The sequence below is a fragment of the Manis javanica genome, chromosome 3 (genome assembly GCF_040802235.1).
Source record: "Manis javanica isolate MJ-LG chromosome 3, MJ_LKY, whole genome shotgun sequence".
NCBI lineage: Eukaryota > Metazoa > Chordata > Mammalia > Pholidota > Manidae > Manis > Manis javanica.
Genome location: NC_133158.1, coordinates 8,656,601 through 8,680,392, shown reverse-complemented (window position 1 = coordinate 8,680,392; position 23,792 = coordinate 8,656,601). Strand labels below are relative to the sequence as shown.

At 42.4% G+C, this 23,792-nt stretch overlaps 1 protein-coding gene across 25 annotated transcripts in view; it reads left to right on the top strand.

Moving 5' to 3' along the window:
• Positions 1 to 23,792, top strand: part of FHIT (fragile histidine triad diadenosine triphosphatase) — a 1,286,968-nt gene that overhangs the window by 1,049,438 nt on the left and 213,738 nt on the right. For all 25 annotated transcript variants that reach the window (XM_073230809.1, XM_073230789.1, XM_073230799.1 and 22 more), the window contains 2 exons: positions 4,537 to 4,682; positions 6,919 to 6,948. In XM_073230809.1, the coding sequence (XP_073086910.1) occupies positions 4,537 to 4,682; positions 6,919 to 6,948 (176 nt within the window). The remainder of the gene's footprint in view (positions 1 to 4,536; positions 4,683 to 6,918; positions 6,949 to 23,792) is intronic.

The window sequence follows — 23,792 nt, the reverse complement described above, 5'->3', positions numbered from 1 at the left end:
AAGTCTCTTCAGAGGTGCTAATCCCAAGCAAAGAGGACCCAGGAGAAAGTGTGTCTGACAGCCTATATACAATACGGGATTTGCCCACTAACACAGTCTAAGAGTCTCCAAATTAATTCATACTGCGTCTGTGTGTGTTACCTTAAAACAATTGACATACAAATAGCTGCAGTAGAATTACAAGAGCTGTCTGCTCTTCTTTAAAATGAATTTGCTTTCCGTGAGTTGTTTGTCTATGAGAAACATGTAGCACATGATACCCGCCATCTTCAAGCAGTACGGTGTTTTCTTCCAAGGTTATGTACTTGTTTTGAGAAAATGCTTTTATTCTCAGATGAATTCGTGAAGAGCACACTGTTTTGTTGCTCTCATGTGTCTGAAGAGCACATGCTTTGCTTTTCCAATTAGAGATGGCAGAAACCCCTTTAGCTGCCCTGGGGAGTCATACTCATGAGTCATCCAGAGGATGCATTTCTGTAACCCATTTTCTGGTTGTAATTAGTCTTTAAAAACATCAGAAGGGCTACGGACGGTCATGAAAATTCTCTATCACACCCAGGTACTTTTTTTAGCAAGTGAAAAAATGTTAAGATACCATAATCATCTTTGTTAAGATAGAATGATAGTCCTTTGGAAAAGAGGAAGGGGCCCCCAAATACTTCTGGTTGCTTTTACTTACCTGTTTCTGATGTTATTCCTCTAAATGGGGGATTGACACTCGAAGACCAAGGAGACAAATATGGCTGGCCTCCTTCTTACGTAAATTAAGGTTTATTAGAATACAGCCATACCTATTATTGTATTCTATGGATATGTCAGCTTAGGCATATGGCCCAGTAAACCTAAAATATTTACCGTCTGGCCTTTTGCACAAAAAGTTCGTTGACCTGCTTTAAATGCTTTATGAAAACCTGCTGATGCTGATATTTTCTGCTAGCCATGGGATACTCATCTCACTCAGCAGGGACCAACGGTTACCAGGGCAGCCTCTCCTTGCTAAAGTGTCCCAGGTCCCCACTGTGCTGGGGGTGTCTGCTTTCCTTCTGTCGCCCTCGGTGCTTACGTCTGTCCCTCCCATAGTACTGCGGTCACCTGATTCAATGCTCGCCTCCTGGACTGCAAGTACAAAGCAGCCTCTTACTCTCCTTTGCTCTTCCCAGAGCCTAGCACAGTGTCCCCATGTAACTGGTCCTCAGTGTCCACCGAATGAACAAACGAATCACATTTCCTTGTCGTAATATAAAATAGAATTCATAGAGCTATAGTTTATCTGAGACTCTGAGTAACCTAGAAACCATTTCTTTCTAAGGGTTTTAAAAAAGGCATTTTGCCTTCATGATTATATTTCCTTTGGGCTCATATGAAAATTAGTTTACCTTAAAAAGGAGTTTGTTTTTCCGGCTCATATTCCACATTCATTCTATGATGGATATTAAGGATAAACCTCTTTGAAATGAAAAGAAAAATCTTGCAGACCATCTCCATCTTGTCTAGATGAGTAAAAAGTAAACGAATGTGGTCTCCATTTCTTAGGGTCTCAGTACTCAGAGGTGGCTGGTAAGAGGGCCCGGCTTATGATGCGCCCACTCATTCCAGCAGTACGTAAGTGTCGGTGGTGTTCTTGGGGGAAATGAGGACAGAGACAAAGTCTTTGCTCTTTTAGAGTTTGCCTTCTCACTCGGGTGTGTATTGACCAACCAGAGAATCTACCAGCTGGGGTCAGAGCAGCGGAAAGGTTGAAACAGTGTGATTTCAGAGGGAGTGACTGGGAAGCTGTTTGAACTGGGTGGTCGTGGGGTGCTCCTTTGAGAGGGTGGCATAGAAATTAGAATCTGAGTGATAAGAAAGAGGCTACCTTGTGGAGATTATGGGCTATTGAATGTTAGGCAGACCAACCCGGACAAAGGCCACGGTTGGAAGGATGTGTTTGAGGAACAGAAAGAGGGCAAGTGTGGGAGATGTACAGTTTGTAAAAGAGGGGTGGAGAAAGAGGAGGTCCAGGAGGCAGCGGTCAGGATGGGGCCTGGGTGAGGTGAAGGCAGAGGCTGTTTTCTGCTCTGGTTTTAAAGGAGGGAGGATGGCTGGTCCCGACTTTCTGATGCCCATGAAGTGCCTGGGATGATCTGGAGAGAACGTTGGCTAGCGGGTGTGCTGCTGGCCAGCTCTGGTCCTCACACAGCCTCCAGAAGCTCCAGAGCCCCATCCTGTGTAACTCCAGACCCATCTACCTGCTGTAGAGTCCCGTGGAGCTGCTTTGTGGGTCTGCTTCCAGGTGGAGACACCTGTTTAGCCATCTGCTGGGTCCCAATGAAACAAATACGTGACCCCGCAGAAGTACCTGCCTAGGTAATAAGCACCCTTAAAAGCTATCTCTGTTTTATCTTAATTGCGTAGAAATGTGTATTTATTTATGCAGATGTTTTCTTAACAAAGGGCAAGATTGTAGGGGATATATATGTCAGGACAATGTTGTCTAAATGGGCTGATGAGAAATAGTCATTCAAATGAGAATCTACGTAGCCTGCTTAACTGTTTTGTGACCCATTGTATTACTATTATTAATGTTCAATTAAAGTAATAAATGTATGAGACATACAAGACCCTGCAGGTGAGTGTATGCTAGATAAGACATCTGACAGAATCAGCCATTCTGATTCAATTCCATTAACATTTTGATTCATTAAACATTGGGTCAAGCCAGTTATTCTCATCAGACAAGTGAACTGGAGAGGTAATAATACAAGATTTTTTTACGGCGTTGGAAAAAAATCCCTCAGATGTCATTGTTATTGCTAAAGTTACATTAGACTCAGAGATTGTCCAGCTCATTCCAACAGTTTTCACAGTAACGAATTGTCGAAATACAATGTTGTTCCTTCCGCACTGAGGGAATTAGCCTACCACAGCAATTATGGATATTGTTGGAAGCTTGCAAAGTTACCCTCTTGCTGTGGCTTGATGAAGTCAGGGCCTGGGGGTGGTGTAAACCAAAGCGGGGAGGAGGAAGATGGAGAAACGTCTCTTTTAACAAAGAAAAGGCAACTCAGTGGGAGTGAAGGCTGGCAGTCCGCTAAAAGGAAATGAAAGGAAATTCTTCATTTCTAAAAGGCTCATTGACCCATGATAATAAAACAACCCTGCTGAAGGTGGGTAATTATCTTTTAAAGTATCAGACTCCCTATAGATAAAGGCTTCCCTTCTCCTCTCTTGAAAAATGAACTCAGATTAAACAAATGTTCCTTTTCCTAGTTTACTGCTGACAGGCATTTCCTAATTATGAACAAAATCAGTTTTCCCTCTTTTTTCCCCCTTCTCTGGTGGAAACCAGGCCTGCCCAGGTGAGCACGGCTCATTTCCCTTGGGGCCGGAGTCCCACCAATGGTATGATGGGCTAAAATGCTTGATACTCTGGTGAGACTGGCAATTGCAGAATTATGGTTTTATTATGCCTCTGAGCTGCTTAGCTCCAGGTAGAAGCATGCTGTTTTAAGATAACAATGAAAAAGGAGAAAAAAAAAGAAAGAAAGGAATAGAAAAGAATGCCAGAGTGCTTTTTTGTCCCTCTGTTGGTACCAGAAAACTAACAAAAATTACTCTAACTTATGTGTGTATACATATGTATGCATATTTGTATGTACATATATGTATATACCAACACATATGTGATCTCAAATACAAAAGGAACTGAAATGTTATTGATGGTGTAACTTTGAATATTAATTTGCTACCAACCAGTGATCAAATAAATATACAGCCTTTTACTCTAGACCTTGTTGTTTGTTCAGAGCAATAATGTAAATATGTTGGTCTGTCTAACTTACAAAATACATCAAGATGGTGTGTTTGCATAAGAGGACACGCAGCCCTTAAGTGAGTGATTTTCCTTCAACTGCTTTCTTGAATTCTTGATAATCAGTTTAAGGGACATTTGTCATAAAATGTTTAACCCCCTGGCACATCTCTTGGTCATAAATACAGTTCACTGTATATTGTCAGGATGACTATACTCATTTTCAAAATAAAATAAAAAAGACAACTATTGTATTTGCATTATATCTTTCTCTAAAGAGAAATTGAAATGACAATTTTAATCACAGTGCTGTGTGTGGAGAAACCAACTGGATATTCTGGTTGCTTTTTCAACCCAGAATTTTTGACTGCTTGAGAAGACAGAGGCTTTAGAATAGGGGTCAGAAGGTAATGGTCAAGAATAGATCTTGCCTCGGCGTAATCGTTTTGCCAGCACTTGAGTCTCTCTTAATCCTCTTCTCCTTTTCTCTTACAAGAATTTCCTCAGTGCACCACAGCTTCTCCTACAAAGCCTAGGGGAAATCGTGTTTGCACAAGCACCCTTTGAACCGTGTTAGTCTGCTCTTGGAACTTCTTGGAATTTGGTGGTTGGTAAATAATTGTTCTTTTATTCCTTAGTCTTCAAGAGTTTCCAAAGTTGGGACAAGGGAATTCCATACTGTGGGTATAAAGTTCTTGGTAAAAATACTACCCCAAGCACACAAGCCTTAACAGACCTCACTGCAGATGTCCTCGTGTGTCCCCTTCGGCCAGTGGAGCGCTTCCGAGATCTGCGTCCTGACGAAGTGGCCGATTTGTTTCAGGCCACCCAGAGGGTCGGGACAGTGGTGGAGAAGCATTTCCAGGGGACTTCTCTCACCTTGTCCATGCAGGTGAGTGTACAGATAGCTCAGGAATTATTTTTATTCCTTTTTCAGTCCTAGCATTGGGCTCTCTCCCTCTTAAAGGGACATCTCACTGGGAAGGCAGCTGTGGTTGCTCATGTCTCATATAGTAGCAGAAAATGACATTGTTAATGTCATTGGCCCCAAGCTGGACTGTGGAATACTTTTGAAGCACAGTCTTCAGTGTTGCTCACAAAGTAGGTGAGAGCTGCAGACACATAATTTAATGTGCGTTAGGACATCTCATATCTTTCACTGGAGCTGGCGCTGGACAAGTCATTGTCATTCCATTGTAAGTGTGTTTTGTTTGCTGCATGGACTTAGCCCTGCTCTACTTCCAGGCGAGTAGAGATGCAACTTAGGTGGAGCCTTGCCTTCAGAGGACTGACCTTTTCTCTTTAATTCAAGCCTCAGTGATTGATTATGGATTTTTATGAAGCTGTATGGATTGGATATGTTGTTTCCCAGGAAAAGAAATGAGACTTAAAAAAAAAGAAAAAAAAGAAAAAAGAAAAAAGAAATGAGACTCTCAATCCCTGGGGATATTTAGGCAGAGCAAGTCAACACTTGTCAGTGTGGGAGGAGGAGGTCCCTGGTGCAGCAGCCTCTGTAGGAATTGAGCAGATCAGTGGTGACATGCCATGAGCCCTTTCAGATCCCCCATGGAAAGAACTGGGGGTATCAATACATAATTAAAGTCCTGTGTGACCTTGAAAGGACTCTGCAGTAACCCTTGGGGAAGAAATGGATTCTTCCATAAGGTGAGACCTTGGTGCTTTAGTTAAACTATTTCCCATCCTTGCTTTGACCTCCTCAGCTTTCCACATAGACCTTAAAAAAGACTGTGACAGAAAACGCTCATCTTCTTAGAAAACCATGGCTGTGTTGAGAGTATCTACACTGCCCCATAAGACCATGCCTGTGTGTGTTGTATGTCAAACCACTGGAGTCATCTCTAAGAAGGTAGTTAAGCTCAGGGTAGGTTTACCAAGCGTATGCTGAAAATTGTGTTTCTAGAGAGACCAAATGAAGGCAAGTGGGTGAAGACATCTGTCCGTGTTTAATGAAATACTAGAAGAAAATTCACATTCATAGAAAATGGCCAGCGCTGGTTATCTAACATGAGCGTCTAGAACGTTAATTATGTAAATAGAGGAACTGACTTGGGCATAGCACTTGCATGATTTTCATACACAATGTTTTCAAACTTTTTAAAACTTTAACCCACAGTAAGATATAGATTTATTTCCCAATCTTGTATGTGCCTCCCATAAACAAATATAAGAAACCAAAGTTTCAAAAACAGTATTTAGCCATTCCATGCTCTCTCACAGTTTTGTTATCCAATTTCCTTTGGGTTTAGCGCCGCTCACAACTCATTCAGTTGACTTCATGACTCATGATGGGTTGTGACTCCAAGTTTGGAAACCACTGATGACCCAGTACGGCCTAATCCTGGCTGCACAGCAGGGCAAGCGTTCTTACCCCATTAGTCTCAGTCGTAGAGGTAGAAAGACTTGCCTCCAGCTGCAAAGTTCCAAATCAATCTTGGAATTTCTGATCGTGGAGGTATTGCCTGTTCTGCTACCCTAAACTGGATCAGCGCCTGGTTCTGTTTTGTTTTGTATTGTGGCTGGTGACTGGGTGAGCTTTTACTCATTTACAACTAAACAAATGGTTCACTTGGTCTTCAGAAAGGAGAAAAGGAGCCGGGATGGGAAAAGGACCAGCTGCACTGAGCTCCCCCACCTTTCTCCCTCAGGGTCAGAACTGCTGGAGTCTTCACAGAGGAGAGAGTCCACGTTCTTGCTTAAGGAATTATGTTTGAGGCAGATTTCCTGGGTAGAGACTTAAAGTAATTGGATGTGAATTAAACTACATCTGATTTAAAGATAACCAGAAGACATGATACTTCACCTCCCCAAATGTTTTCAGCCTGCCCTTAATAAACTTAGAGCCGAGGTCAAGAGCAAAGAGTATGAAAGTAACAAGGGGGTTGGCTTACTGGGTAATTTATATCATTTTTATACATAACTTTTCACCTACTCTCACGCAGACATGGAGAACTGTCTGGTATCCCACATTTGAAGGGAACGGTTCCCATGAGAATACTATAAATCAACACACAGCGAAATTGGATCTAAATTATTAATGGAAGAGATTTCTGAATATGCAGGAGATACCATCTTTATCAATTCTGGTTTTTTTTGTTCTCTACTTCTAGGATGGCCCCGAAGCCGGACAGACTGTGAAGGTGAGTGCTTATTATGTGCATTCAAATTAATAAGGGGCAATTATGAGAACTAATAAAAATCACACTGAGTCATTTGCAGCACATTGCTGTTTCATTATGTTATCTTCGAGGTCAGAGAGACCCTCGGTGTTCGAGCCATAAATCCTGACATTATAAACTGTGCTAACCAATATGTTTCCCATTAGTTTACAAGACATTTACCTTTTGTAGTAAAATTATTATTGTGCCAATGTTAAAACAGAAAATAAATCAAGGCGTCCTAGAGCAGAAAATGAAGTCAGAGGAGTCCCTGTGAAGTAGAGAGGAGAAAACAGCACATAGGCCGTGTGTGGATTTGTGAGTTCTCTTTTCAGCCTGTATGTCTTGGACACGCCTTCCAGTTCTTTGCATCGTATATTTTGCTTCATCCTTCTTGAGTGACAGGCTAAGGGCTGTGTAGCCCCACATTTCTGCCTTCACTTGCCTGTGCTCTGATCTGTTCTCCTCTCTACCCACACACCTATTCCTTTCCTCCCTTTGTACTTAATACCACAGTTCTCACCTAACGGCGTCAGTGGGGCTCAGAGATGCATGGTGAAGTGTGCTAAAAGAAGAAAGGAGTATTTTTTGGAATAGTCTCTGCTTCTCTAGTTAAAGTAAAAATGAAAGAATGAAGTCGTCCTGGCTGATTCTGAAACTGGGTTTCCACCCACTTCATACAAATGCAAATTCCTTTGCAGGCAGGTCCTGTGGCCCCAATTATAGAAAAAGCTATTTTGTCAGTTCTAGAAATCAGAAGTCAGTCAAACTGGGGTGCTAATGGACTTTGCGAAATAAGGTTTTATGGCTTTGAGACTGGTTGTGAATGGATAAGGTAATGTTTAGCACCAAACAATGCCAAATAAACATACTCCTCTTTCGATACTATTTTGCATATAGCTTTAATGTTTAGTAAAAGTGGGACTTTTAACATAGCATCTCTGGGAAGTACTTTTGAGGAGTGAATGACCTGTAGGGACTGCCACCAAATTCTTTTTGATAAACAAGAGCTAGTCTTCTGATCACTACAGAAGACACAGTCTGTGATAGGGACAGAAGGGACTGACAGATTTCCTCCACTCCATTGTCTACCCCCATGCCAGGCTTCTAAATACGCCGATGCTAAAAAAAGATTATGATGTAAGTAGCTTCTTTTTGAAATTATTTCCTGAGACACAAAACACAAATGTTTAAACCTGGTAACTAGTTTTTTTTTTTTTTTTTTAACGAAACTCAGTATTCAAATATAAATTCCAGTAATACCAGATTAGTTGGATGACTTATGCAATATGCATGTGATGGAATTCCTTCTGCCTTCACAAGTAACTCCGTAGAGGTATGGTTAGTAACGTGAGAATGCACAAGCCATATGAAGTGGGATGCACAGATTGATAATATGCACATATGAAGCATACCCCAAATTTATATGAATATAAACGAATAGGATATAAGCTCAAAATTTCACTTTGGAATTCTGAGTGGGACGTTAAAAATACTTCCTGTAAAATCAGGTGTTGAATAGAGACACAAAGTGATTGCCAGGGGCTGGGGGAAGGTGGGAATGGGGAGTGACTGCTAAGGAATGGGTGAGGGTTTCCTTTTTGGGGTGAAGCTGTGGAATTAGTGGGGTTGTTTGTACAACATTATGAATATTCTAAAAACCACTGAATTACACACTTAAAAATGGCGAATTTGTGGTAGTTGAATTTTATCTCAGCTAAAAATAGTAATAGAATAAAACAATTTAAAAAATCCAACAAGCACCCAGTCTAGCAGGGCTGAGCCCCATGGCTGTAGGCTCTGATTCTAATAGTGCTTGTCAATATGCAGTCATCTGGCCAACATTGTGAATGGTGGTGTTAGCTTCAGTGGTGAGGTCATTGGAGTAATTCTTGGTTATACAGTACTCATGCATGAATTGTGAATGTGGTAATCATCACCACTTATTGTTTAGCATAAATTGATATTTTTTCCGAAAAATTTTCTTTTTTTTTTTCTGAACCAGCAGATTATATTGTTTTAGACATCTTTTAATTGTTACCAACCTGATCACAGGATCACAGGATTTCCCTAATATGAATTAGCGAGGCCATCTCAAATCCTCTCTAGATTATAAAATGGCCAAAGGGAACAACCATATATAAACACACACACACACAGATATATATATATATATATAATAAAACCTCAGTGGATGGTGAAGTTTTGAAAACTGTCCTTTGAGACTATGTCTATAAATATAGTCTATGTTCTTCCCAGTGTGATCCTTATGCTACTTACATGAAAAGTAATTTTGATGTTAGTCTAAAAAAGGATTGGTTCTCAGTTCTTTCAAATCTGCTGATTGAGCATCTTTGTGGTTAGAGGTTTCGGAATCTTCATTGTTAACGAACACACCATGGGGTTCTTTTTAGGGTTTGGATATTTACCTAGTCTCACTGTTTCAGGGTGATAAAATAGCTGGCGGTGATGACTATAACTTGAGCCCCAGAAGCCAGTCTCATATGAGCCAGCCCCTCCAGGCAGCGTAGTAGCATCTTCAGTACTCAGCTGTCGGGTTCTGAAAACTAAATTCAAGACAGAACTTCATTTTTTGAAATCCACCCTGTCACACATTTCAGGAAAGAACTGGACAGCCTGTCATGGGAAGCACGGCAGTTGTTGTCGTGCCTGACTCTCGGTATTCCGCCTGACGCCTGGGTTCTGAGGCATTTCTGTCCCGCCCTGCGTGGTAATAACAATAAGCCCTTGGTGATCTCTTCCCTTGCAGCCACTGTCTTAATTGTTGGGGAAGGCACGCCACTGAGTTAGCCTCCTGAACTGGATGCCACTTCAGGTTTTTTTTTTGTTTCAGGGGCTTTAAATTTTGCTTTGCAAAGGACGTGGGTAGCCTACCTTACTGGTTAAGGCATTTTTAGCAGGCAAAGAAAATATTGAAGTAAAAAAGTGGCCTCTTCTTTCTTGATCGATGAATTACCCTCCCTTTGAGTTTAAAAATGGTAGAGCCCTTTTATCCGCCAGGTGATCACTGCAGCACTTTGGATGGCCTGCAGACTTGAGAAACAATCTCTTTTTTCTGCTGGCAGCCATATATCACCACATACATGTACAGCCATATATCATGTATTATCAACCTTTGACCTCCTCCAATCTGAAACCCTTTACTCGCCATCCTGTTGCTTTCATTGACGTAAGGCATTCTTCATGCTTGTGTGTTTTTGTTCTGTATTATGATGTTTCTTTAGTCCCTTGAGAAGTAAAGCTTCTTAAGGGTCTGCATTTTGTCATTGTTTACTGCATATTTGTTTGGGTGGTGTGGGGAGAAGAATGGAGATGATAATGGGACTTGGCTTGCTAGAGCAAAAAATCTCTGCTTCAAGTTTCTCCCCTCACTGACTGGAAGTAGCAGGCAATGTGTACTTTTATGTCACTGTGCACCAGGGGTCTGGGTTTCCTGGGATTGCTGTCGAGAATCTCTCGTATTCCGGGGATCACTGGCAAAGACCAGACTTCCCACTAATTTAGTTCCCAAATCATATTCTAAAATGTCATTCCAGCTGGCCAAATCATTAAGACAATGTTCAGCCCTTTAAAAGGGTCACTGTTTAGTAAGTTTAATGGGAGGTACTTTTTAGAGCAAATGCTATTGCAGCTTTGGGTAGGAGGGTGTTTTAGGCAGATTAGAGAGATTTAAGGCTGGTAGGTAATCTAGAATCTCATAAGAACTATTTATAGAATGTGTTTTGCTTACTCTCTTCTGCGTTTATAATGCTTAAATCCTCTACTTAGATATTTAATTTCATGGTATTAACGCAGTGGGAAGTGTCTCAATAACTGTTGATATGCAAGCAGTTACTTTTCAGATTGCTTAGGGAAGAACAAAAGGAATTCTTTAAATAAATGTGGTTTTAAAGTTAAACAACAAGAAACAACTCTTCCATTCATTGCAGAGTTTCTCTGGTCTAGCAACAGGTTTTCCACATGGAGATTTGGTGGTTTTTCAATTCATGAACATAAAGGACATTTTTGTTTTTCACGAAATCCAGTAGTTAATGTACTTTGGCATCAGTCAGACATTCCATAGGAATATTAGCTCTACTAATTTAGGAGCTATGTGACTTTGAGACAGGCTGTTAACCTCTCTATTTCCCCATTGTTCAAGTGGGGGAAACCCTCTCTACTGTAGTGAGTGATGATGAGGAGAAACTGAGGTAGACAGATGGCCCAGCCAACCACACACTGTCCCTGGGACCTGGGACCTGTTTCTTAATTGTAATCTCCCCCTCAGTTTTCTCATCTGTAGAACAGGCTAAGGCTGGGCTCTAGGAGAATGTACCTGACATTGAGATTGTGGTCCTGACACATTCACAACTATTATACACTGAATTCTCTCACTATTCATTCCTGCCTTTTAGTTGAAGTTCTTTAGTAAACTTTCTTCTGATTATATGGCAGGTACTGGTTGAATATCTAGTTTGAACTTGCTATAAAACAATGACCACTGGGGAATGTTCAGGAATGTGCCTCATTAACTGGAGGAAAAAAAATCTCTACTCTGATATTTTTAGCCTCTGCTCTACCCCTAGGAGGTAATGAGTAAATCATGGTCCTGAACCACAAGTGTACTTCGCAGTTCCTTGAAGTAGGTTTTCACAGAACAGAAACCTGCCTGTCCCCTATGCTGATGCAGTCAGTCTGGTTCAGGACCCAGGACTCTGCATTTTAAGAGACACTGTTAGTGATTCTCATGCATGTCTCACTCCAGTACAAAGCCACTTACCAAAGGAGTGAAAGCAGATGTGGAGGGATCTCCACATAGCCTCTTGCTTTCAACCCAGATGAATTCCTAAAATTTTGTATGCACAGAAAGGAGAAACTGACATCTTGAGAATGAAAATTATTTTATTTGACTGTTATTTATTATTTTCATCAGCAAAGAAATTTCAGTAGAACTGTAATTTGCCAGAGAACTTTAATTCCTTGATTAAAGACATGACGAAAAGTGCCCTGCCTATCTTTACACCTAATGCATGTATTTACTGCTGGAAGAATTAGTATCTCAGGATGCAGTAGCTTTTATCTTGTAGAATTGCCTTATAGTTTGCATCTCTGCTCTGAGGATGAATCCAATTTGCCTGAATTTGATAAACCAAAAACAGTTTTAGTTCTGGGTATGGGAGTGGATGCTTCCAAACCAGCCCTCCCCCTCTGTCATGGACATGTGTCTGGTTTTGCCTTCCCTCCCTGTGACTTAGGGGTGGAACCCCTTGTCCCTGGCTCTCCAGGCAGGACAAGGGACCGTGCCTGCTTGTCTCCTGTGGGAAACTTCCTTTCTCCTAAACGTCCAGCCCTTTCCTAAGTAGGTATCAAATCATGGCATTTTTCCATTTCTAATTCGTTAATTTTGATTTGCATGATGCCAATTGCATCAAAGCACTGAAGGAAAATTTAACCAAGCCCCTGGTATTCTCCTGCTACTATTTTTTCCTCTGTTCTTCCAAACTTGCAGGCAGCTCATGGGGGGATGTTAGAGATTGTCTGAGGGTGATGGGGACATGTCACCAGGAATAAAACATACTGTGAGGAGAGAGGGCTCTGGAGCCAGATGGCTTTGTTTCTGTCCCAGAGACGTTGCCTACCAGACATATGGCCCAGCAAAAGTCAGCCTTCCTCATCTCCAGCACCCATTTGTAAGTTGATGAGGGTGTTAATGGTACCCTACCCCCTAGAGATATTGTGAAGACCAAGTGGATTCATGCAGGTAAATGCCTTTACAACGGCACTTGGTACATAGGAACGCGTCAATAAATGCTGGCTATTAGTTTGATAAGTTATACTTAATCCTCATAACCATCAAAAGTGGACACTAGTATTTTATACTTGGTGAAACCAGGGTTTACAGAGGTTGAGTGACTTAAACAACACACAAGCTGACAGATAGTAGAGCTGGGATTCCAACCCAGGCCTGTCTGAAAGCCCAACCCTCCATTACAGCCTGTGACCCGCTGTTCCTAAAACCCCCTGGACCCAGTAAGCACAAAGATGCACAGGAGAAGTGTTGTAAAGGTTTTGTCTCCATCAGTTCAGATTGATGGGTATTATTTTTGCTACGCTTAGAATACTATTAACTTCCACCTAAAAATACCCAGAAGATCCTCCCTGTTTAACTTTTATTATATAGGTGAAGGTTAACTAACGTAACTGCTGCTTTACTGTGAGTTTACAGCAGAATCAAGTCGTTTAGATGTCTAATTTTTCATTAGTGCTACCAAACAAACTCTTTTAGTAATTGGAGGCCCTAACATACAGCAAGGTGGATATTGGGTGTTAAATTTATCTTGAGATGTGAAACACAGAACTGTGGTAAATGTTGCAGATACATTCTTTATGTCAGTGTTTTACAGGTTTCAGGAGACTGTGTTTTAAACCTGATGCTCAGAGTTTGGGGGTCTTATTTAATTGCTATCAAATCAAATATCCTGTGAAAGGCAAGTGCTTTATCGTCCCTAAAATGCTACAAACATGTAAGGCGGTGTTATTCCGAGTCACCTTCTTGCCCTATTGATTCAGGAAGGGCGGCTGCCTGCTGTCATCCTGTTGCTGAAGGAATGCTAGGTGCTCGGTACTGTGGTAACACTAGGTAATAAGGAATTACTTCCTCTTTCTATTTTGCTCTATGTGTTTCTGGCCTGGGAAATAATGCATAAGAATTTTTCTAATTCCTTATAACCAGTTCATTGTAGGTTCAAAATTCTAAACCTGTGACATCTAAAAAGTTGTCTTGGCCAAAATGTCAATTCTGTTAAACAAACAAACAAAAGTGAAACCAAGAAAAGAAACTCAGCCCAATTAGCCATGTGACAAGGATTCAGGAATTCTGACTAAATGTGAGAGGTCGGGTCAGTCTCAGTTACAGACTATCTATACTCCTTAAATGCAGAATGGTGGTGGGGGGTGGGGATTATAAAATAATGTCTGCTTTGGTTGATAGGCTATTTCAGCTGATAAAGGTCCACATGACATTACAACCTTTTGTCTCAAGAGATGCTAGCAGAAATAAACTGTAAAAGCAGGTTACCTTTAGGCTATCTATATTCAGTGTAAAAAATGCAAGTTTATATATTGCTTAGAGATATGGACACAAATAGATTTGGGATTTCCCCCAAATGGGGACAGTAGAGCAAAGGAGCCCACCATGGGATGTCGGGGGTACCAGGAGCCTTCACCTCCACAGTTGCAGTAGTGTTTTAAGTTGGGTAATATATACCCAGTTGCTCATTATATTGTTTATATTTTGTAACATCATTGATATTTTAAACATTCTAAAAGAAAAAATGTGTAGCTATCTCTATAATCTTTATTTCATAGGTGCCACATTGAATTTTCCATCAAGAAACGACTATTATAATTTAGACTTTCTCCTTTATCTTTTGCATATAACTAGTTTTCATATCTCCTATTTCAGATCTCCAACAATGGGGCCCATAAAATAGATTTTTGAAAAGCCCACAGTTGATTGTGATGGTCATCCAGATTTATGAATTACTGTTTTATTTATTTCTATAAATACATTGTGATTCTTGGTCTGGATGACTTAGACTTGATTTTTACTCCCACATTCATCCTGAATTATTCAACCCCTTTCAGGGGCTCTTCTTTGCCTTCTGTGTCAAAGCCATTAGTAAAGTAATCCTCAAGACCCAAAGGCAGGGGGAAAATAAGGATTTGTTGAGTGAGCCTGGCTCAGATGGAAACCAACTTCATGAATAATAGTCGTGGCAAGCTGCAGAGCCATAGACGTGGAAGATTAGAACAATGACCTTCCTTAGGAAATCTGAGTGAAATACACCCAGTTGGTGAGAATCTGTAATGGCCCCAGGGCCAAACACAGCAATAGTTCTGCCCCCCACTTCAACATGAATTATGTTAGTGCTGGAAAAGGGTGATTTTGAGATTTCAGCTCCACCTGCTACGCAGCATCAATCCTACACGTGTCATGGCAGAGCCCCTTCCTGGAGTGGCCGCTCACCCACCAAGATGAGGGACACACAGACGCACATCTCTGGGAGCTTTCTAAATCATGAATCCCACACCTCGTGGGAAGGGACCAAACTCAGGGTTTACCATCCATGCAGGCTCATTCAATGTAAAGATAATGTTACTGGATTCTGGCAATGAAAACTCCTGTGTCTTTCCCTGGGAGTTTATTCTCTTAAATATGCTTTTCTTATGCCTGATGTTACATTAAAAATCAATATGAAGTTGTTTAGCATGTCAACTTTGCCTAAAGTGGTAGAAGAATAAACAACATTGAGAGAACAAAGTGAACTCGCCACATATTCTTTCACTTTGTGGTGAAATCCATATATCCGAATGTTCACTTTCAAATTGCCCGCCCTGGGGTCTAGGTATCGGTGTATTTTCTTATCATGCTTTCTGTACAGATGCCCTGGAAAACTACCCAACAGGGCCTTTTATTTGTGTTTCAATTCATATGTTGGTTGCAAATGGTCTGAATTCCCAGATGTGATCGGGTTCGTTCAGTGTAATTTTGATGAAACTATTCAGCCATGGAAGGAATAAATGTAATTCCAAGCTTAGCTCTGCCATCAGATGACCAGAAATGAAACTCACTCTTGGGGAAGAAAGTCAGAGTCCGGGATAACAGGGACAGCTGACCTTGGAAGTCATATAGTATCACCCTTTGTGCAAACAGTCCCCCTCAGTAGCCTTTACATCGGTCCCTCGTCTCCCTCTCTCTACCTGGAGACCCAGCGCACTGCAGGGCAGCTGCCTCACGTTCTGAACAAACGATTCCAGTTTGTGGTTGAGGATAAGAATTTCCTCCCTATCGAAGGTAGGCTGTTCCTTCCTCCCAGGAAATGAGCATCCGGTTTGCTTATGTTTTGCTATCTAGCGTTCAGTCTTTAATTTATTCCTCCAATGCTTTTTCTGTACCAGGTGTTCTCATAGGCCCTGGCAGACGAGAATAAAACCCTGTCAGTCAGTCCCTCACTGACTGTCTCTGTCTTTCAGGACAGTCATTGAAATAAGTCCTATAATGGAGGAAGACTGCGGAGATTGTGTAATTCATAGTTATTCCTCTCTCAGTGTTTGTTGAGAACCTCCTGTGTGTCTGGCGCTGCTGGGCCCTGGGGATCAGTGGAAGGCAGGGCGGCCACGGGACACCTGTCTTCCTCTGCACCCACGTGAACATATAAAATAATTGCTGATTCTGAGTAGTATGAGAGAGGCCATGCCAGGGTGCTGTGAGAGGGCACCGCAAGACGGGAAGGAAGTAGGGGACGGCCTGGCTGCCCCGGACAGGGTGGTCAGGAGGGCCCACTGAAGAGAGGGCCTATAAACTGGGGCCTGAGGAGTAGCAGGGATCGGCCAGGTGAAGAAGGGGAAAAGAACTTTCTAGACAGAGGACACAGCATTTGGAGGTGAGCTTGGACCATTCTAGATTATTGAAGGCCTGGGGCCAGGAATTTGGGGCAGAGAGAGGTGAGCATTATTGCAGGACTTATGCACTATGGTAAAGCATCTTAATTCTATTGTAAACATACTTGGAGTTTGGATTATATTCTAAGGACCCAAGATATTTCACATGTACCTTATATAGTGAAACACCTTAATTTATTTGGTTTTTAGCCTTCTAAGCCTACTCTTCTAGAACCTGAGTAATTTTTTGTCTCATGTCTGGTAGGGGAACTCGGCTGTCTCCCCAGCATATGTTCTACACCCCTCTGTTGTTTAGCAAAATAGTTAGAATGTGTTTGAATCTATCTCTAGCTCCTGCCGTGAACTTTATCCAGTCTAATGCAGAGACCAAATCGTGGTCTAATATCAAAGAGTTTTTTTCATAGAAATGGCTAATAGTTTATATCTTAGGCTTTGAGGGCGGTCGGACAATCTCTGTCACAATTATACACTTGCTTTCATAGCATGAAAGCAGCCAGAGAAAACACACAAATGAATTTGCCCAAATAGGCTTGATTGTAGTCCAATAAAATTTTATGTACAAAAGCAGGCACCAGGCCAGGGGCTGTAGTTTCCCATCCCTGGCTCAGGCCAATTCTTTCTGCTATAGGAATGACTTTGATTAATTCTACCTAAGCCACTTTGAGGGTAGGATTCCCCAGCTTCAGGGGGGCTGTTCCCAGCACAGGTAGGACTTGTCTCCATCGGGTGTGGGAAAGGATGCTTTCTCTGGTATTGCTTGTGAACAAGGAGACAGTGACCCTGACAGTGGCTGGCAGCTCTCGCATGCTTCCTAGGGTAGTCTGCCCTGGAGTGTAGCAGATGCTGAGGCTGGAATGGCAGAGATAGAAAGAAGTTGGGGTCCTTGGTAACGTTGCTGAGCTGCTGAACTAGCCAACCCTGAAGCCTGTCCTGCCTCTAGACTCTCCGGTTAGGCCATCCAGTGAAGTCCCCTGTTGTTTTGAGCCAGGCAGAGTTGGATTGTCTGCTACTTCCAAAGGAAAACATCTTCAAGTAGAGCATCTACCCTAAAATTAAAATATTCAGTTACTGTTATTCCTTAATATGCTTAACTGACAGTTTGAGTAAAGTGCTTCTGCTTGTCTACAGTACTCATCACATGCCAGTGGGAATCTTGGAGTGAAAGTTCGTGAATCAATGGCCCTAGGAGAGCTTAACTTCCCAGGGGCTCCCTGTGGTGCATGACCACAAGGTAATTCCATTAACTTTAATGATGGTGGTGCTGTATGGAATGGGCTCTGTTAGTCTAGCCATCCCCTTCTTTTTAGCATTAAATCTTAGGCTGCAGCTAATTCTTCAGGGTAAAGTATGTGTACCAATGCCATTCATTTCGTGGCCTTTATTAATATATGCAGGACTCTCTCTCAGGGAGAGAGCGCTAAGCAAGTACATTAAAAATGAATCCGCTGCCCCATTTGTCGACTCTAAGAAAACCCCAGAGTCAAGGACATCAGTGGATTATTATTGATTGTTGTAAGATCCAATAAAATCATAAATATGGCTCAAAACAATTACTATGGCCACATTAGCAAATTATCAAACCCATGGCTTGCTTTGGAGTGCCAAGCCTCAGAGGTTTAAATAAAGTACCACGGGAAGAAGGCTATATTTTAGGAATGTGACAACCAGGGCTAGGACATAGAAATTTATGATTTAATTTGCCATGCAATCTAATTGAGAATAACTATTGGATTTCTAAAAAGTGGGCTTTGATTAGGTTTAGGTGTCAGAAATAAACTGGAAATATGGGTCAGTGTATACTTTCCTGAGAGTCCACCGGGAAAGGGAAGGGGAGATATTTACCGCCAGGAATGACTTTCCTGGGTGACCTTCTACCCTGCCTTCTGTGTTCTTATTTCCTGTGCTCGAATAATTGGGTTATACCTGAAACTAGCTGGCTCTTCCCAGAGACTTGCTTTTTACTTTCTTCACCAAGTGTCAATTTTCCCCCATTTAGAAATAAATCAATTCAAAATGAAATTACTCAGAGCATTCATTTTTCACCATCTAGTAAATGAGTCTCTCCAAAGAGCACGGGGCCATCACTTTTCAGTTCAGCCTTAATAAAATCCTTCTCTTCTACAAAAGCCATGCAGAACTGTTGTCTTCACCTTCTCTGGGTTTTTCATCCTTGCTGGACTACGAGGCAATATTTGCTCTGTAATAAATACGTTGGCATGTTCATATATACCTGTGCATATTTTCTAAAGACCCAACCCGAGGTAGTCAGACTGCCTGGGTTAAATTTCTAATCCACAGCAGGTTGGAGAAAATCTGCCCCAGCATCTTATCATCCATTAGCCATTACAGTCATTCAGCCAAAGCCGTGGCCTCAGCCGCGCGCTGATGACACGCACACCGATGGCTAGGTTCTCAGGGATGGATTGGCTCATCTCTCATCTCACTTCAGGAAAATAGAAAAGCAATTTGCACAAAGATAAAGGAGATTTCATAGTGATCTGTGTAGAACTGGCTAACGGATTTCTACGGACAGTCAGCGAATGCTTGAAAACCCAGCTGAGAAATGATGAATTACTGCTAACTGTCCTAATGATCCTTTGACACTCTATCTGAAACCTAAGATTTGCTAAAACTTACAAATAGGACAGAAATGCAAGGTTTAATAGCTTATCCATAATAGACATGCTTAAAAAGGGAGAGAAAGAGAGAGAGAGAGAGAGATCTTGACCCTACAGCAGAAGGGCTCATTCACATTGACCACCCAGCAGTCCTAAGCCTTAGCAAGAGGCAGGGGTAGGTTAGGGGGAATGTGTTAGATAAATTGTAATTTTAATTGCAAACCCAATTGATTATATTCAGCATGCTCATTAGGTTTAGGAAGACTCTGAGTCAACTCCCCATGTCATTGCATTCGTTGACATGGTAAGGGTATAATTTGTGATAAATTGATCTGTGAGCATCGCATTCTTCTCTGAAAATAACATAACCAACATACCAGCTTTAAAGGGTCCCACACTGACTAAATTTCTTCGTATTTTAGTGCCATCATCTTGTACTGACCCATCATTCATGTTCTGTGGTCTTTGTGTTAGCTCATCCGATGTATAAATCCACAGGAAAGTCCTCCAGTGATGGCTAGCTTACTTGTTACCAGCTATTTTATTCCATTTGGGGATAACTCCACTTAGAATAGCTTGCTTACGCCTTTTCATTTTGTTGTTATTTTTGCCGGGAAAGGCAACAGGCACAAGACTGGAATCTTTGCTCCTTAGTCTTCCTCCCTGGATGCTGGTGGTCTGGATTAATTCTGTACTTCTCCCCCCTAGAACCTTTGTAGGAGTTGGCAGAAGTGTACTGTCCTCCCGGAGAGCAATCGTTAGTGCCTTTAACTGCCTGCACGGCATGGTTTCTTCTCCCTCACCTACTGGTTCCTTATATCGGAGTGTCCTCTGTTTGGTGACGCTTCTGTTTTAAACGTGTTGCCTAGAATCACATAGAAACTACAGATGTCTTAGCCGCAAGTGCTGTACTGCAATTCTTGGACCATAGGAGGGTCTCAGTAAAAGGTTGGTGGCATGAGGGTGGCTCTCCAAGTGGAGCACCTCAGGTCTGGATATTCTTGCTGCAGACGAAGACTGCAGGAAACGAAATGGTTAGAAAGCTCTTGCTCACAGTCACTGCTGTTAAGGTGGAACGTGTTGGCTCCTTTTCATATTTTTGAAGATTGCCGAATCCGGTTGGTGATGTTACTATCCCGAAGACCAGCTGGCCATCGAAAGAGCTGCTCTTTGGTCTCATGGTGGACGAATACTAGCAGGAGTGAATTCTGGGCCCTGGAAGCCCGTGCCCGGACTGCTCAACTGAACATACCTAAATTGTTGTCTTCCTCCTCAGAATCCGGGGGCACTTGGTATTGCCAGCCTGAGTCAATGGGGTAACTATTGCGGCAGGTCACAAAGACACATGTCCTCCCTCACTCACAGACATTGTTGGCTTTGTGGATTCAAAATCTGGGTCCCTCACCGCTGGCTGCATGTCTGTGGGCAGATGGATTGACACTCTCTGCCTTTGTTTCCTTGTGCATGAAACTGGAATGAGAATTACATGAGGGCAAAACGGGAAACTTTGGACACAGGCCTGGCACACTGGACTCTTTTTTTTTTTGTTTTCGCCCATTGTTTAGTGAGGCCTGCCTGCCTGCCAGCCTGCGTTCTAGCTTCCGTGATGACAGCAGTGAGCAGAGCAGATGCCGTCCCTGCCCTCCAGGACACCTGTTCCTGCTCGTTTGTCCCTGTCATCTCAGTGGTTTTGCCAGCAACCCTGCGTGAAGGAAGGCTGGTTAGAGAGTCAGAGGAAAGAAACCCCAGGAGAGAGTTAGAGGGACTTCGGCTTCTTTTCAGCCCCCTCAAGTCACCCTGTTAAAAGACCCAGAATTCTCATTAACGGGAAGCTCATTGGTTTCCACACCCTCTAAGCCAGGGAGTCAAACAGAAAGGAATGGGCAGACCTGGTTCTTTATAGTGAAAAGAGTGACATCTACAAATGTCACTGGGGAGGGAGGCGTGGATATTCCCTCCAGACACACTGGTTGTCTACAAAGCATGAGCCCTGAGATGGGAGTTAACTCCATCAAGGAGCATTATGTTCTATTCCTTGCATCATGGGTTCTTTAAAAAATGGACTACGATGTGATTGAGAAACTGTTTCCTCCGTAACCCAGCCAAGATACGACATTATTCTGAGGTTAAATTTGCATAACAGGAAGTGGAGATTTTTCTTAACCTCTGAACACCAGGTGTGACCTTAAACCAGGCTCACAGTTCACAGGAACTCCTTCCAATTAGCTGTTACATTTTACTTCCCTTTTCAAGAAACTAAGTTTGACTTTAAGTTATAGTGAAGAAACTCAAGAGTTGGGAGTTAGGAGTTGAGAACTGGCCATAAAAAAGTTTAGACTTCGGAGAGTTGAATCTGCAGTTACACTTGAGAGAGCTAAGTTGGACGTGTAGCTAGGATTGTTTCAGTTTTTAGTGTGATGGGGTTTTGTTTTGTTTTATTGTTTTCATTCTTAATGTCCCCACTTGATTTCCTTGGTGGCCTCCTGCTGGGGTAGCTGACTTTCCACTTCCTAGGCATGATTGTCAGAAGAGGAGAGCTGGGCACGTCTGGAACTCAGAAGTGCCCAGGCCTCATGGCGAGGCTGTTTCTCCAGCAATCAGCTGCCCAGGACTGATGGCTGCGCTGCTCGCCGAGGGGAGTATCCCTGTCACCTCCTGCCCCACCTGCAGCCCTGCCCTCGGCCACCTCCAGAGACCGACCCTTGCAAACATTTGTCTTCCAGGCTAGACTTCCAGGCTAGAACAGAAACCGGTGTGGTGTTGAAGTAACTGAGTAAACAGGCTGAAGGGAGGGTCAGTAAAAAGTCCACGGTTCTATGAGCCTTGCTCACCCCCCGGCCGTGGAGCTTGGGCGGGCAGGGTCAGGCCTCATCAGTGGCACCCCTTGGTAAGCCGTTCGGGCTCCAGTTTGGTGCCAGTTTGGTGCAGATGGCCTTATGGAAGGCCCCTGGGGGTGGTCACCGGGCTTGCCAGTGGACACAGGCGCTGTGGAGTGAACGCCTCCGTGGGCTCCGTGCTGGACTTGCTGCGTCGGCGGTGGAGGCGCCTGTCTGACCTGCTCTTTCAGAGCTGTTGCTTTGCCAGAGCTTTGAGGAGAATGTGTTTCCTCACTCGCCATGAGGTGTGGGGTTTGTTTTTGTTTTTTCTGTTCCTTTTTAAATTCCAGGGAAGACTGAGTTCTTTGGTTGGAATGGTGTCAGTGGAAATTCTTTTGTAGTGATGTGCTAACGCAATTCTAGTTGTTTCTCTGAAAGTGGATTATTGGTGTCCCTGCAAACGTGGGCACTTTCGCTGAAGGAATTGATGGCTACATCATGTTTCAATAACTGTAATGAGCATCTATCTGTGTCATTAAGAGTACTTTATATTTGTTTACTAATTTATAGTTTATAAAATGCCTCACATCGCATGTTTTCAATTATTTGTGTGGAGCAGAGGTTAAGGATTTGGAACCAGAATGCCAGGGTGCAAATCCTGGCTCTCTCCTAACTAGCTGTGACCTTGGGCAAGTTGTTTAACATGTCTGTTCTCCCATTTTTTCATCTTTAAAGGGGTGATAATGATCATGCCTGGCTTTCTGGAGTTGTTACGGGGATCCTAAGAGTTAAGGGACACACAGGACTTTCATAACAATGTCCAGGATGTGGTATGCCTCAATGTTAGCTATTATCATTCAATTGTTAACACTATCAATGTCGTTATTAATACGTTCTCAACATCACGTGAAGTATGTCACCAGAAATTGTATCTTTATTGAAAAGGTGAGGTGACTGAGGTCCAGAAGGAAAAAGTAGGTTTGCTCAGGAGCTAGAATCCAGCCAAAGGTATAGTTGAACAGAAACACAGACCCATAACATCTCATCCCCAAAAAAGTATTGGCAGAGTCCAACTGAATCCACTTATACAGCCTGGAATTTTTAGCTCCAGCCTCACCAGAATATGACCTCAGCTCCCAGCAACAGCTTTTAAAACAAAACTTGTCTGTGACAGAGGAGAATGGAATCTGGAAGTTTTCTTTAAAGAGCAGACTCTCTTTCAGGTAGAGTTTTCTAAATTGGGAGGGCACAGAGGCCTTTTGGTGTTGGGGGTATCATAATTCCCCCCTTTCTCAGACTGAATAAATACCGCTCAAAGTAAAAATACATTCCATGTTCACAGTGATAGTATTTTTGTATATTCATACACTGTTTTAATACAGTTAACAGATAACCAGTCTTATCTTTGGAAAAATGATCCATTACCACCCTAAAAGAGAGTTTGATGAACGCTAACAAACATTATTGATTACATTCTTTGGAGGTGTGATTCTCAGCTCCAGATTTAGGAGCTCTATAAGGCTCAGTTCCTCTCTTCCATGGGTTTTCAATTCTGTAGGAAGACCAGGAAACATACACAAATAACCAGTTACGTGAGGCTGGGTATGGTAAGGACCCAGCAGTCTGTCCAAGGTGAAAAACAAACATGGATTCAGGTGTCTAAGGAAGTTGTCTAGATGTAAAAGAACTTTCTAGTGAAGCTCTTTCATAAGAAAAAGGTAGGAAGATGAACTGCCCGTGTGAGTCATTAGAGGCAGGAACCACTAGTGGGAAAACATCTTTGCCCGGTTTTAGCTTTCAGCAGGCGATCATTTCATTAATAACTTGGACTTCTCCTGGGCAGGATCACTAAATCTAATCTTCAAAGGAAAATAACCATCAGCTAGAATGAAGTTGGTCATTGCGTGGAGGATTCATCATCATTGCA